At 32.0% G+C, this 16,699-nt stretch overlaps 2 protein-coding genes across 5 annotated transcripts in view; both read right to left on the bottom strand.

Moving 5' to 3' along the window:
- The window catches only part of LOC145312840 (uncharacterized), a 30,843-nt gene extending 17,111 nt beyond the window's left edge, over positions 1-13,732 (bottom strand). Inside the window, exons 1-6 of the mRNA XM_080152077.1 lie at positions 13,664-13,732; positions 13,212-13,279; positions 3,850-3,966; positions 2,941-3,084; positions 1,286-1,354; positions 289-366 (exon numbers count right to left, since the gene is read on the bottom strand). Coding sequence (XP_080008203.1) covers positions 289-366; positions 1,286-1,354; positions 2,941-3,084; positions 3,850-3,966; positions 13,212-13,279; positions 13,664-13,715 — 528 coding nt within the window. The 5' untranslated portion in view covers positions 13,716-13,732. The remainder of the gene's footprint in view (positions 1-288; positions 367-1,285; positions 1,355-2,940; positions 3,085-3,849; positions 3,967-13,211; positions 13,280-13,663) is intronic.
- Positions 1-16,699, bottom strand: part of lig (ubiquitin-associated protein-like lingerer) — a 498,059-nt gene that overhangs the window by 121,812 nt on the left and 359,548 nt on the right. The window lies entirely within an intron of this gene.

The raw sequence follows: 16,699 nt of genomic DNA, 5'->3' as shown, positions 1-16,699 counted from the left end.
GTATATAAATTTGTTACAAAATTCTTAAATACATGATAACATATAGAGATGATTTGTTTATAATATTGTACTTTTTTGTCCTAGGTAACATTATTTCGAAAAATAGACTAATAGGATAATTATAGTGTTTAATTGTTTTTCTTAGAAAAAAATCCATTCCTGTTTTATTTTCTATAAACATATCTTTTTCTCTTGTTTTTGTGACAGACTAACTATTGGGGTGTAAATTTGCCCACTGTGAGTATCAAATACAAAAATCATTACTGACCTACTGATACAAAAATTTACCTGTGAAGCTATAGAAATGACATCATCTTCAATACTGTTTCCTCTCTCTAGTCTTTCTTTAGACATTACTGTTTGAACCTAACAAATATAAAAAATCATGATTGAAAACATCTATAAGTAGCAAAGAATGAAAATATTATTGAGAAAGCAATTCAAAGAGCTGTTGTTCAGTGGTTACAATTTTTAGTTAAAAATCAAGAATTCTTTTGCATATGCTCATAGATATAGGAAATATTTATTAATGAATAACAGCTGATAAAGTCATAGCATTACGGACTCAACTGACGAACGAAAGGAAAGTAATATAACAAAGGCTACTCTTATTTGTAGAGCTTCGACAAAATGTACATTCTCATTCTTGTTTTATTCCAGACATTACTTAACTGCAGTGGTGTACTTTAAAATAAATTATTAATGTTGAGTGATATAATTAAACCACAGCAACTAAAAATAATCATTTACAAGTACAACAATATCCAGATATATAACAGCTTCTGAAGGCTAAAAATTTCCCTAACAACAGAATTGACTATATATAGATTTCACCAGAAATAAAAGCAAGTCACAAACAAAATGTTTCAAAAACGTATTTTCTGTTGCTTAGTATAGATCTGAGCTGTATCTTTAAATCATTTAGTGCTGCTACTGCCGATGCCAATGCCCCCGACAAAACTACCAAAAAATCAAAATGACAGTGGTGAGCCGGTGGATGTCTCCAAAGTTTTTCCAGTTAAGTAATGAAAGAGCTAGAAGATTATATGGGCTAGTAGGTTAGAGACCACGATAGGAACCATAGAATCATGTTTTTAATAAATTGAAACATGCATGATTGGAAAGTGTTTTTGGTCCGCTGGTCGATTACAGGGATTACAGAAGTAAATGTCAAAAATACGTAAACAAATCTCCTTTGTTTGCATGTCCAATGAGTATCTTATAAACTTTATAATGTGCAATATCTTAAAAAGTAAATTGTGGATTAGCTGTGCTACAAAAGTACCTGTCTGTCGCAGCCGGCTTTGAAAGCTGCTCTTATTTCATCCAGGAATTCTGCCAAGTTATCTTCTTTCTGGAAACAATTATGAGCTACACAGGTTCTAGGTATAATTATTTTACCAATCAACGATATCCTCGTTGGGTTTTTGTGAACCCATACAATTGACCCCTATCCCAATTCATTACAGCCATATTGAGAAAACTTCTTTTATTAACCAACTTGTGACTACTCCTAGAGGCTTTTAGGGGTACTTAGGGGTATATGGAAGGGGTCGAACTTCCACTTTACATTCTATTTATTCAAAGAAAAAATATTTGGTGGGGGTCTGGAGTTATATTTTGCAAGGGACGATTTCCTTCGATAAACACACATATAGACATACACACAGACGTTCTGATACTTTTATATGAGAATAATGTTTATAGAGTTATCTTACTACTTGAGTTTATTTTAATCGGAGTTAAAATTATTTCTAAATCATCATTAATCTTTTACGTCAAATAATAATATGATATATTATGATGTGGACATAATTTTTCTTCTGTTGTTAAAAATACCAGTTCTAAAGTGAGGGGGAGGGACTTATATTATTCAATTTCAAATTGTGGATTTTGCTTTAATATTTGAGAGTCAAATACACACGTCAGAAATATCATCAATAAATTGAAAATCCAACTCAAAATAAGGAAGCTATATAAGAATAAATCATTTATTATACTAAGTACATATGTTATTAGCAACGAGTTTATATATCTCTAGTGTGTCTGTATGTCTAACCATCTGTAAGATAACACAGATTCCTTTAACAACAAAGCATGATATGTCAATGATATTTCATAACCAATGAATAAAAACCTAGATTCCTAACATACATTCTAATTTTATTTTTTTATTAAAGAAAGTTTAAGTTTTTTAATGTGTCATCAATGTTATTTATAGTTATTTTTTGTATGATACTCAATTGAATTTAATTCAAATTACAATGACAGTGAGGAAATTGAATTTTATCCAAATAATAATTTTAGCTATACACAATTTTTTACTGTACGGTCGTAGCAACTATTCTAAAAGATTAAGGTTTTTGTTGTATCTATCTTTACAAAGGTATGCCTTGATAAAAATGTATTTATTTGCTAGATTCACATTGTAAATTGCAACTAGTGGGCTACTGAGAAAGAATAGTTACTTCAAAACCGATTAATATCCGGTGGATTAGAACCGGTTCTCAGCTATGCTGAAAAATGTCTAGCATCGTATCATACCCAGTTTTCTACGCATATAAAAATATACAATCATAATATTAAAACCTTTAATCTCATAATTCTACATTTTTATCAGCGGAAAGCTGTTTATAATACGATGCCAGAAATAACTATTAACGCATGCATCGTATTCTTGACAGCTTTCCGTGAATATTAAAATGAAAAATCATAAGATTTAAATCAGTTTTGTTAGCCTCTACAGGCCGAAGATCCAAGCTATCAAAACTGGTATTATTATTTTTATTTTTATTTAATAATTGGAAAAATTGTCTGTAATTCGATGCTATACATGATTTTTCAGTATGGGTGAGAACCGATTATATTCCTCCGGATATTAATTGGTTTCAAAGTCTTAACGGAAAAAATATTTTTTAGTAAAATTAAATGATAATTCACCTCGTACTTGGACAAATCCTTTGGATATCCAAGTTCAGCGAGTGAATCCTGCAGAGCCTCATCAATTTGAACTCTCATTTCTGCCAGCGTCTCTTCTCTTTTCTTGTTGGTGTACGCAGGTGGGCGCAATAGCTCAGGACTAAACTGAAATTTTAAACAATTATTATCAGAATCGATACATTATGACTTGGATGTTGCACCAAATTTTCATATGCTCAGATATTGCAGCTAGCTAAAATAACAATATTCCCCTTATTCACCTTCTACTGGATAAACGAACTGACCAATAAATGAGGTCCATATTGGCAAGATTAATTGACGACAAATTTATATATATTTATATTCTATTATATAAATTAGTAAGTGTTTTTTGTCTGTCCCGAAGGATCTCGCTAACCTCTGAACTGATATTGTTCTTCTTTACAGTGAAGCTTCTTATAAATCCTGGGAAGGTTTAAACTATTTTTGGGCAGGGTGTCTTCACCCCCCACCCCCCAAAAAAATATTTAAAAAAAAATCTTTTTAACATAAATTTAAATTGAGATGACTTAAGTGCCCCTAGAGGCTTCTAGGGGGGGGGGGAGTAGCCGCTAGTATCCATATATATTAATTAGTATCAGTTTGCAAATAGACAGGGCGCTACCTTACATTTATAATACCTAATGCATTTTCAATCTTATACTGGTTTGTGATTGATAAAAATCGGATTTTTGTTGATATTGATAAAATCGAATAATCAAAAGCAATGAAAACCTTTCATCAGAGTATGTCCAAAAGCCTGTCCGCAATCGGACTGACGGTAAAATTACATTATTTCATTTCTAATGTTATATTACGAAAAAGCAGTCGTTCAAAAATGGGCTTCTAATGGGAAGCACCATTGTGTAACCAGATGGTTTATTTACTAACCTGATGATGTGGAAAGTAGAGCTTAGTATAATCTTCTCCCAGAAGTTCAAAGATTGCCTGCTGACGAAATTTATTGCTGAACTCTCCTCGCAGGCGATGAGCCAATGTTTTGTTGACCTAAATTATAAATTAATTATATGTATTAAAAGACATTTTGTTCAGTGGTGCATTTCGAGGGGTTATTTTTAATGTAAGAGGCGTCACTGTCACACCCCTCTAAAAATAGTTTTAATTACAATAAGTCCTGTATGTATGTTCCCTGAAAAATTGAGTCCAAGCAAATGCTGTATTGAAAGTGCGCTTACTAAGTAATAAAAATGATTTATGTACATATGGATGGTCGAACGAATAAATTCTTTTATATAAATGAGTAAGGTTTATTTGTCTGAAGCTTAAAATTTCGGAGAATACTGAACTAAATGAGTATCCATTTTTCGGAGAGCTTTACATGGGTCCCAGTATGGTTTCAGGATATTTTATTTTTTGATGTTAGCATAAGCGTAGTTTAAGGTTATTTTTCTATTCCCTAATTTTTTCCTTTAATACACAGCCCGTGGATGCGAGGTGCGCAGCCGGTAGTTTTACATAAAGAGTAGCTGTTTAATAGTTATTTCTCGTATCGCATTAAAAACAGCTTTCTGCGGATATAGGATATAGAATGTACAATTAAAAGATTTAAAACAATATTTTTTTTTATCTCCGAGGTGCCGAAGGTACCGGCTAAAAAAACTGGTTTTAATCTTATGATTGTACATTTTATATTTGTAGAAAGCTGGATATAATACGATGCTAGACATAGTTTTTTCGTATGGATGAGAACCGGTTCTTATCCACCGAATGCGAATAAATACGAGAATAGTTATTTCTTTCGTCGTATTATAGAATGTACAATTATAAGATTAAAACTGGTTTTAATCTTATGATTGTACATTTCTATATTCGTAGAAAGCTGGATATAATACGATGCTAGACATAGTTTTTTCGTATGGATGAGAACCGGTTCCTATCCACCCGATTCGAATGAATACGAGAATAGTTATTTCTTTCATCGTATTATAAACGGCTTTCCGCGGATATAGAATGTACAATTATAAGATTGAAACCAGTTTTTTAGCCCCGTGGTGTAGCTGTTTAATAGTTATTTCTCATATCGCATTAAAAACAGCTTTCCGCGGATATAGAATGTACAATTATAAGATTTAAAACAAGTTTTTTTTTTATCCCCGAGGTGCTGAAGGTACCGGCTAAAAAAACTGGTTTTAATCTTATGATTGTACATTTTATATTTGTAGAAAGCTGGATATAATACAATGCTAGACATAGTTTTTTCGTATGGATGAGAACCGGTTCTTATCCACCGGATTCGAATAAATACGAGAATAGTTATTTCTTTTGTCGTATTATAGAATGTACAACCCAGCTTTTCAAAAATCCGCATGGAGGATGGCTGAACGACGCATACATATGTTACATTTTAAGTATTGTGTCGGTTTTTAAGAAAATGTAACACACACGACGCACAGAAACATTGACAAATTAAAAAAATTGTAACTAATTTGATTGTTTTAGTTTAATTTAAAAAATAGCAACCTCTACGTTGCATATGAACGTCGTTAAATTGAAAAAATTTGTGGCATGCGGATATATTCATACGTTACATTATGAGAAATGCGTTGGTTACAATAAAATGTAACGCAATGCGGCAATTGTCGCATAAATGCGGCGAGAATTTGAAAGAATTGCACCTTAAGCGTTGTTCTTAAGCGCCATGAAAATGTAAAAGGGAAATCACCCCAAATTACTATCCCCATGAAAATAAAGTCCAAATATCCCCCCCTTTTTCTCTCTCCCTCTCTCTTTATATTTTTCTCTAACTCTTTTACTCAAGAGAGGCGGGAGCTATGAAATGAAAACAGAGTGACCGCATAAAAATAAAATAAAATGTCATTAAAAATAATTGAATAGTTTTATTTTAATTCAAATTCTAAAACATTTTATGTAAAAACACCGAATAATTTGTAAACTAGTGTTTTTAAAAGTATAATTATATATATTTCTGATTAAAAATCTGGTACCTCTTCTGTGGCGCCACACAGGCTGCTACACACAGGGAGAAATAGAAGAAAATAAAAGAGAGGAGGGGAAACATGTGTGGGGGGGACACCGATGGATGGGATGGGATGGGGGTGGTTATGAAACAGTCTGAGTCAGTCAAACCCACTCCGCGTGGACTATCACATTACGAAATCTGATGTTTTGAGATTTTGAATGACTGAATATAAATCACATTCTCAATTTCTTGTTGCTATAATTTTGAAAGGAGAATCTAATCATCAAAATTGTGATTAAGTACAAAGAACAAAATGCATATAATTTTATCATAAATAAGTTTTATAAGTTTAAAAGGTAAGAGTATTATTTTATATCAATCCTTTTATATAAAGTAGTAAACATTTTTTGTCTGTCCCAAAGGATCTCGCTAACCGCTGAACTGATATTGTTCTCCTTTACAGTGAAGCTTCTTATAGGTCCTGGGAAGGTTTTTAACTATTTTTTGGGAGGGTTCTACACCTCCCTCCCCCCCGAAAAATATTTTTTTTAACTGTTTTGAAACTCAAATTTAAAATGGGATAAGGTCAACTTTTCCCCCTCCTACCAGTGCACCTAGAGGCTTCTAGGGGCATAGCCGATAGTAATTTAATAAGTGAGAGAGAGGATTTACTGTTAATTACACTAGTTTCCAAAGTTTCATAAATTAAAATATAAAATTTTATTAGATTTTTATAAAAAAACTTAATTAAAATTATAAAAAAAACTTATTAAAAATATTATATAAATATCATTTTATATTTTGTAGTGTCTAGCCCGCACCAACACGATGCAAACGTCATAATTTTATTTTTTTCTGCCATAAATAAACCCGGCGTATTATAATATAACACCAACCAATTTTATAAAAAAAAATGACGTACTCATACGATGCATACACATTTTTTTCCCTCGAATGAAACCTGACACATTTTTTATTTTTCCATCGCAAAACTGGTCCAAAATGCGTACGACGAATGATCATATCGAGAAAAATAATAAAAAAGCATCGTATCAGCTCAAATGCGTGCACATGCACCATTTTTTTACATCGAGGAAAAAAATAGTATTGCGTCGTATGCATACGTCGTTCCTTTAGTTTCCATGCGGATTTTTGAACAGCTGGGAATTAATCTTATGATTGTACATATTCTATATTCGTAGAAAGCTGGATATAATACGATGCTAGACATAGTTTTTTCGTATGGATGAGAACCGGTTTTTATCCACCGGATTCGAATGAATACGAGAAATATGTTTATTAATTTTCAACATTTAATTATATAAATTATGTACATATTTGTTGTTGAATGTTTTGTTGTATTCAAACTGCTCTTAATTAATAAAAATTGACGTGCATATTATATCTTATACGCAGATTATACATCTGTACAAGTCGTAATTGATATCTAAAATATGATTTTATTTTTGTTTTTCAATATTAAGGTTTGATTTATATTATACGTAGTTTGGTGCGTAAGTTGAAAATTATTTTAATGTTTATTTTTTTTAGTTTAATACAAAAAAATTAAACAAAATCTAAAAATTTAAATTGCTGTTTTAATTCTCTTATGACTAGCGGCAACGCTTCTATAAGGACACTTTAAAGAGGTGGGGGGGGGGGGGGGAGGGGGGGAGTTGTAGACCTTCTTCTTTAACGAGAAAATCAAAATAAACAAGGATGACAACATCCATAAGTAGCGAAGCACAAAAATTATGTATAAGAATTTAAAGATTAGTTATCAAAACATGTATGTTGGGGAAAAATCACGAAACTTTTTCAACATTTGTTTTTAATTTTTTAATACTTATATATCAGTACTATGACTAACAAACTGACGGTCAAAGTAAATTATATACTGGATGCTCAAAACAACGGGAAATTTAATTTTGATATTTTTAACTACAAAAAATTTGAAATCGGACCATAAACACCAAAGATATGAGGAAAAATGTGAAAAATATAAAAATGGCCAAAAACCTGCAAAAAGGCAGTCTGACCGCCATTGATGTTTTCTTGAAAAGACAGGAAATTTAATTTTGATATCTTTAACTGAAAAATTTTTGGAAATCGCACCATAAACACCAAAGGTATTGATAAAAATGTGAAAAATACAAAAATAGGCTAAAACCTGCTTAAATGCAGTCTGACCGTCATAGTTGTTTTCTTACAACGACAGTAAATTTAATTTTGATATCTTTAACTGAAAAATTTTTGGAAATTGGACCATAAACATTAAAGATATGGAGAAAAATGTGAAAAATACGAAAATAGCCTAAAACCTGCTAAAAAGCGGCTTGGCCGCTATTGATGTTTAATAGTTAATTGGGCTCCTTAATAATGGGAATGTTGTCAAAAAATTTCAGTCTTTTATCTTTTATAGGAGCCAATAAAATCACGTTTCCCCCCAACTAAGACAGACGGACAGACGGACATTTCAAATTACAGAGTAGATTTGCTACTAAAAAATGGGGGGGGGGGGGGTTGAAAAGGTTGAATTATTCTCTTCGGTACAAATGCACAGGTCTAAAAATAGTCATCCTGTTACTATAACATAAGTATTAGCCGATAAGGACAATTTTATCCAGATAAAAAAAGTAAATTATATAAAGAATGTTAATTTTGCTAAAATATACAGCCGTTTATCTTGAAAACAGCTGAGAAAATGACATTTCCCTTATAGGGTTACGGAAGGAATGACTGCAAACGAACAGAAAGGTGAAATATATAGTAGCTTCACTACTAATAACTGTCGTATCTTTTTAAAAAGCTTTTTTATAATTAGGGTCGGTCCATCCGTTACGGATAGCTTTTTTCGTTAATTTAGGCATGTTAGAATTGTCCTATCGATTTCAAACTTTGCATGGTGATTCCTATAGAAGTTAGGTACGAGTTAGAAAGCGTAACAACTCTATAATCATAACCAGAATGTCCGTACGTCCATTTAAAATATGTAGATTTTTTTTACAATTTTAACAACAAATTTGTATGTGACCTAATTATCTGATTGGTCTGATTTTTGGTATACTGATTCCTGGGACAACAAAGTACAATATTTTAAGCGAAGCAGATTTTCAACAAATTTGCCTACAATTTTACTGTGACTCTTATACATTTACATTCTGATTATTCAGTTCTGACATTATACAAGTGTTAATGTCCGTTTGTACTACCGTTTCAGTGCTTCGCTTTATGGATGTTGTCATCCTTGTTTTTTATTTTCATTTCTCTGTCCTTGGCAATTTGTTGAAAACTCATTTTCTATTCACTTACAATAAAAATTGTTGTCAATAGAACAAAATTTATTTTCCCCACCAAATAAAAATAATCTATTAATATACAGAAACGAGGAGGATTTTCTACATTGATAGCTAAGCTTTGTTTACTAAATTATAAAAAAATCGTAATGAATCATATTGAAAATATTTTTAAATTTATGTGTAGTTGATTTCCAATTGTTGGATACAGATAAGGAAAATACAAAAATTATGCTAAAGAGAAATAAAGGAAAACAAGGATGACAACATGCATAAAAGCGAAGCACTGAAACGGTAGGACAAACGGACATTAACACTTGTACAGTGTCAGACCTGAATAATCAGAATATGAAAGTATAAGAGTCGAAGCAAAATTGTAAGTAAATTTGTTGAAAAACTGCTTGATACAGGATAATGTTTATGGACATACTTACATTTTAGGACTTGATTTTAGAGTTGCTTTGCTTCTAATATTGTACTTTGTTGTCCTAGGAAACTATATACCAAAAATCAGATCAAACGGATAATAAGATCACATAAAAATTTGTTGTTAAAAAAGTAGAAAAATTAACATGTTTAAAATGGACGTACGAACATTCTGGTAATGATTATAGAGTTGCTACGATTTTTAAATCGTACCTAACTACTACAGGAATCACCATGCAAAGTTTGGAATCGATAAGACAATTCTAACATGCCTAAATTAACGAAAAAAGCTATCTGTCTCGGACGGACGTACGCTTTGCTTTTAAAAATACACGTTTAAACACAAAGTGTTACAGACAAACGAAAGAGAAGATACTTGTAGAGTAGTGGTGCTGCGACATAAAGGAATATGAAGAGCGCTCTTATAGATTTCCCAATAAAGGAAATCAGTTTTCTAAAATATTTTCCATAATTTCCCTTTAACTGCTATTGGACCACAAAACAAACCATTTGCTATTATTTCAGGTCAATTAAGGGTTAGGTTAGCCCATCAAAGAGAGAGCTTCACTTGGCTTAGAAGTATTTCTAGTTCATTTTTGAAAATAATTGTTAGGGGTTGTTAAATAGTCCCCATACAGGCTTGAGGATGATAACATATCTTCTATTAATATTGGAATCTAATTCTTTATTATGGATCAGTGAAACTCTATAGTCTCAGGTACAGGGATATTGCACAAGCAAAAATCTTTTTTTTACCCTCCCCGAGAAAATTGTACTTAAGGGGTGGGTGAGGGGGTTGGAGTTGGAGCTGGGGTTGACATACTTTACTGATTAAAATGAATTGCAATTGCTTTAAATCTAACTCTGCTATTGAGTTTGTCAGTACAATATATTATAATACATTTTTCTATAAAGAAGCACATTTCAAGGACAACCCAACAAAAACTAGCCTAAAGCCTTGTTCTCGCAAAAGATAGCTCCCAATGCTGTTATTTCCTTACCTTAATATTGTAATAAATATATAACAAGCACAGCACTTGTTAAGAAATATTTTTAAAGACGACATTATGAAATAAAGCTAGCCCTCATTGGTTGCTGAATGATATAACTCTCTTCCTATTGGCTAAGGTTATGTTTACAATATGTCAAGATTTACGCAGCATCATTCAAATTTTCATTTTTGATAAGTTTTACTGTGAATATTAGTTATAATTCTAATTCAAAACTCATCTCAGAAGTTTTACAGATTATGTAAAATTTTTGTTTAAAAATATGAATGTTTTTTACAAGGTCAGCTCAAGTTTTATTTCTATGCAGCACAATAAAAAAGAATCTGTTTAAAATTCAGGTTAAGTAATATGCATGAAAAAATATCTCCAATAAAAACATATTTTTCTGCTTCTCTTCACCTAAATTTATATTTCTGTGACAGGAATATGACAAATGAAGAAGTTTTGTCTTTATATTCTTTTTGTGAGAATCCAATTGATTAATCATAAGAACCATTCCCCCCATTCATACTTATTTTTATAAAATTGATTTTTTCCTTCAGGGAAGTTTACTCTCGAAGTGCGGAAGTTTAATGAAAACTTTTTGTTGATACAGTCCTAATGTAATATTGTTTACATGCAAACCAATAACAAGCTTTGTCTCAATGATCGTTTAAGCTTTTTAGGCTTGCATGACAATCGAAAGAAAATTATAGCCTTCCTTCTCTTTATCCTTCATGTTTATTATTCTTAGTTTCTATCTACAACAGCATACTGCAGATATCTTTTTGTAACATAAATATTTTCACATTAAGTTTGGAAACCATATCGTTTTTTTGGGATGCATATTCCCTGTCCCTAAATACATACACTCACTCACACACACACACTCACATATTTACATACATACACATTACACACAGATAGATTTAAGACATTTAAAAAGATTTATGCATCAGTGGATTTCTCTCCCATTCTGTGGTGAGGGTGGACTGTGGGCTCCAGGTACACAGATCTAGTGCCAGCAAGGTTCTGTGAAGACACAATAATGTAATATATTATTCTGTATTATTACTAATCCCTTTCTCTTTGTTATATTATAAACCTTTGTTTAAAGATCATAAACACACAAGTAACAAATGCTCCTATTTCCATTTTCTCCCAATATCAAAAGTGCTGATATTTCATAAGGTCTCTCCAATTGCACATAAGAGTCCTTGTATTTCTTTCTACTAATCAACCTTAATTTAGGTAGCTCCGCAGCCCTGCGGGTTGCACAATAGGGTTTGGGGGAAGCCTAAAGATGTCACACATCAAGTTTTATTGTTAAATTTAAATTACATGGAATTTTACATATTCTAAAGGTGTATTCTATTTAAACATTATAAAAATATTATAACTTCGGGCAGCATGGTTAAGCAAATGATATAAAACTACCCCCCCCCCCCCCCAATCTCGTTTTTTTTTATTCTAAATTTAAGGGGGCGGGGGTTAAATGCTCTACAGGCTCTCCATGCGAAAATACTATTCATTCTACACAAGATTAAAACCTGCTGTGATCAGTACTGAAAATAGTATAGTATAAAAGATGGAATTACCCAACTAAATAAAATAAATTATTATTATTATATCCCCGTCTCCCTGGCGCATTTACCTTTAGCTTATAGTCTCCTGTTGAATCTTGCTTGTATCAAGCTTCACAGCACACACAAACCATTTTAAATAATGAAAAGGATTTAGACAAAATCTACTACTTAAACTTAAATAACAGGGATATAGGATTAGAAAAAAATAGGTTACATATCTCTAATAGGACTATCGAACCCTTTGATTATACGACCCACCAGCTAATAAATTTTTTGTATTGTTTGTTAATGAGCTGCGTCGGTTTATGAATCAGAAATAGTCATAATCAAAACTTTTCGACCAAATTATATTATTTAATGCTGTTTATAGACCACAGTATTCTAATTAACATAATTTAACATATTAGTAATAGATACCGTTTAAACTTTGAAATTCTGAGCAACTCTGCTCTTTAGCCTGTCTTTATATATCTCGTACTAGCGGCTGCGCCTCTAGCAAACAGCAAATAGAATTACCTAAAACCACCCTTAAGCTTGGTTTTAAGTAAAGCTTCTCTGAAACAGTTATTAAAATCTTAAGCTACAGACAAAAATACCTTACTTTCTGAAGTAATAGGATAGTTTCTGAGATAGCAGAAAGGATCTGTTTTCAAGAGAGCAAAATGCCCAAAATACACCTTTAAATGCACGCCCATGTATGAGGCTCCCCTTCATAGGGCTAAATCACAGGATGTGAGACAAACTTATCAACTTATTGTGGACATGTATTGCTTTAAACTGATGCTACGAGTTTGTAGGGGAGTAACTATAAACAATTAATAAATTTGGATATAGTCCCGTTTGTGGCAACGCCTCTTAAGGGGCGTTTCGTCGTATTTTCAGAGTATCTTTAGATTATTTTAGGTTAGTTGATTGTCCCGCAGGGTTAGGCAAATGGTCTCGAAGGGGCTAGAATAAGGAGAAAATCTACCGTGGAAAATCTACGGGACAATACCCATAAAATTTAATTTCCTACCTTAGCTAGAAATGGTTCTGTTTTGTCTTGAGTAAAATCTATAGAATCTGAACACTCATTCAACCATTCTAAAACAAGAATAACAAATTCCATAAAAGCAAAATGAAAAAGCGACATATAAAGGCCTATAATATACTGGAATAGCCAAGATCCAATAATGCAACAGGAAAGCTTCATCGAAGAAAAAAAACTCATAAAATAAGTCTTTGTCGCAAAATTTACATCCAATGCGCGATAACTGTTATTTATTGACTATTTTAGATTATTTGTAGGCCTTCTTTTGGAGATTAGTTTTTTTGCGAGCATAATATACGATCTACCTTTTGGACGTTAGCAACCTTCAAAGTTCATAGATTTTTTGAGATATCGTTACTAGGAATATTTTACCGTAAATTGCATTAGATCCAAATATTCCTTTATCATAAAAAACGTAGCCTTAATTGTATTCTTACCATGTTCAAACATTGGGGCATTTTCATCAGTTACCAAAATTTCAGGAACCATTTTCTCTATAAGAAATAAAAAAAATTATATATTTTATATATTTTCCATACATATAAAAAATCACTAAACCTTATAAAATTTTATAATTTTTTAAACATTTCAAAATCTATCATATACAGTTAACTTGTTAAGTAATTGCAAAAATTAAGAGTGTAATACAATATACTGAAAGAAAGAAAAAATAAATATGCTAATATTGTACATAAGGCTTGTTCAATATTTCAAATATTTTTATATTTTTGAATAAAAAAATATTTATGTACACAGTCTAAATTTTGATAACTAATTTCTTTTGAGTTCAGATGCATGTAGAAGAGTGATGGGGGGGAGGGGGTGTATCCACCTCCCTTGCCAAATTTATAAGGGTGGCCACCCACCCCTTACACCGCCCTTGACAAGGGTACCTCCGTGATACACCCCTCGATTTAGATCAAGGGAGTTGTCTAAAAATTCGGGTACTCTTCACGCACCCTCACTGACAAAATCCTCTGCACGCCACTGAATTTGACTAAAGCAAACCTTCTTTTAGCAATGAAATATATTTATATAATAAATACTAGGCAAGAAAAAGTAACTATAAAAATATGTTTTTTTTATTAAAAATGTATAAAGTATTTATAAGAAAAAACTAATACCACATTACATAGTTTTCTAAAAGCGAAGCTTTTCTATAATTAGGGTCGGTCAGTACGTCAGTTAGCTTTTTTCGTTAATTTAAACAGGTTAGAATTGTCCCATCGATTTCAAACTTTGTATGAGGATCCTTTAACAGTTAGGTACGACCTTGAAAGCGCAGCAACTCTATAATCGTTACCAGAAAGTCCGTACGTCCATTTTAAACGTCAGTATGTCTTTAAACAGTAATATGTATTTAATCAGTTTTGCATTAAATTTACTTATAATTTTGTATAGACATGTGCAATGTGCATTAATATTCAGTTCCGACAGTCAACAAGGGTTAATGTTCGTTTATCCTTCCATTTCAGAGCTTCGCTTTTATGGATGTTGTCATCCTTGTTTTTATACAAACAGAGTCAAAATTCTGAACAGTTCTATTGTACATGTACATACATAATTAATTTTTGACATAAAAAATGTGTCAGTTACCTGCTTTGACTACACAAATAAACTTTATGTCTGACGTTTACAAAATCTTCCCAGGAAAAGTAGATGACCAAAAAGATCCCCCCCCCCCCCTAACCCCTCAATCCCTCGAAATATTTTTAACATTACTAGCAGCATCACTCCTATTATCTACGGGCTCTGTATTCGAAGGATCAGAGAGGGGGCTAGAAAAAAAGCTCTAGTCTGAAAAGGAAATAAACTAAGACAATCACAGGACATATGAGAAGCTTACCTTAAAGAGAGAACCCAATCGATTCAGTAGTCATTGAGTTATTAAGCTTCAGACAATAAAACCTTACTACTATAATAACTAGCGGCTACGCCCCTAGAGGCCTCTAGGGGCACTTGAGAAGGGGAGAGTCGAATTTGATAACCCAATTTCTTATTTCAGATTTTTTTTTTTTGGGGGGGGGGGGGCCTGGGGGGTTTTCCCCCCACCTATTTTAAATCTTAGTTACAATTTTTTTTTTTGGGGGGGGGGTAATTTTTTTCTGAGCGCGATTACTCCTGGGAGGGTGGCGGTACTCTCCCTAAAAATAGTTATAAACCTTCCCGGGACCTATGAGAAGCTACCCTGTTAAGGAGAGCCCTATCGGTTCAGCAGTTAGCGAGATCCTTCGATACACACAAACAGACAAGCAGACAGACAAACAGACAGACATCCTGTTACTTTATTATAAGGATTATATATATAAACACGAGTTAGTTTTTTAACATTTTATTTATAGAAGACAATTGTTTCACTAATAAATAGATCATCAGTTCCAATTAAGATGTTTAAAATAAGAGATAAAAATATATGTCTTTGCATTTTGAATCCTTTAAATAGACTAAATGATAAGTAAGAAGTAAGAAATGTGTGTTTATATGATAGGATTGTCCCTAACTTTACCTCAACGATGGTTAGAAATAGTACAAATAAACGATGAAATTAGATTAAACTATATTTGAATTCTATTAAAATCAATAAAGCTCCAATGGGAAAGTAGGACAGAGAATGCTATATGAGAAACAAAATAATGTCTCTTTTTCAGTAATTTTGTAATTTTTACTGAATATCATGTTCAGGAGGTCGAATTAGTGTTACATTTCCAAATTGAGGGTATAACCTAGTTTTTCTAGCAGTTTTCTTTATTACCCATATTTGTTAAAAATATATACTTTCTGTACAAAATATGTATATTGTTTTTTTAATCTAAATATTTGTACTATTTAGTATTTCCAAGCATTTCCACCAACAATTATCTATACAAGGGGTAATTTTGTTTACCATAATTAAGTTGTACAATTATATAAAAAATTGTTAATTTTAAGGGCAATTACAAACTTAATAACAATCGCTAGAATAACAAGGTTTTGCTTATTTAAAGTCTGGCTGCGGTTAAATGTATTGTTTTCAAGCATTTAAAACAGCTGGGTAGTTGAATACATTCTCATCTATTATATGTTATAAAGTCAATCTACTTTTTGTCTTTTTCATTCATATTTTTTTGGGGATGGGATGACCAGAAACGTGCCCACCACCCATCTTGCACTATGCATTGGTGATTCTGGGAACTTGGAAGGACTTTTATTAGATTTTTATTGGTTGGTTCATTAAGTTTAGTGTCTTGGCATAGTTTTGAAAGGAGTTGTGCAACTTTTATCCTTTCCTAATCAAATTAATTAATTGGCGATTGCTCCTATTGACTATTGCTCTAAACCAATAGGGCTCTACTTGTTTTGTATCAACTAATATTTAATTGGCGGCTGGTGATATAAAGACCGCGGCAAAGTGCGCTTAAACAAAAATTTCAAATTCTAAATAAATTTCTGCTTCCAAAATGATAATGAATAAAACATATCAAGTGGTGTTTGAT

The sequence above is a fragment of the Acartia tonsa genome, chromosome 2 (genome assembly GCF_053477335.1).
Source record: "Acartia tonsa isolate MP-2025a chromosome 2, ASM5347733v1, whole genome shotgun sequence".
Classification (NCBI taxonomy): domain Eukaryota; kingdom Metazoa; phylum Arthropoda; class Copepoda; order Calanoida; family Acartiidae; genus Acartia; species Acartia tonsa.
Note: the sequence above shows the minus strand (reverse complement) of the source record. Positions and strands in the feature narration are given on the sequence as shown.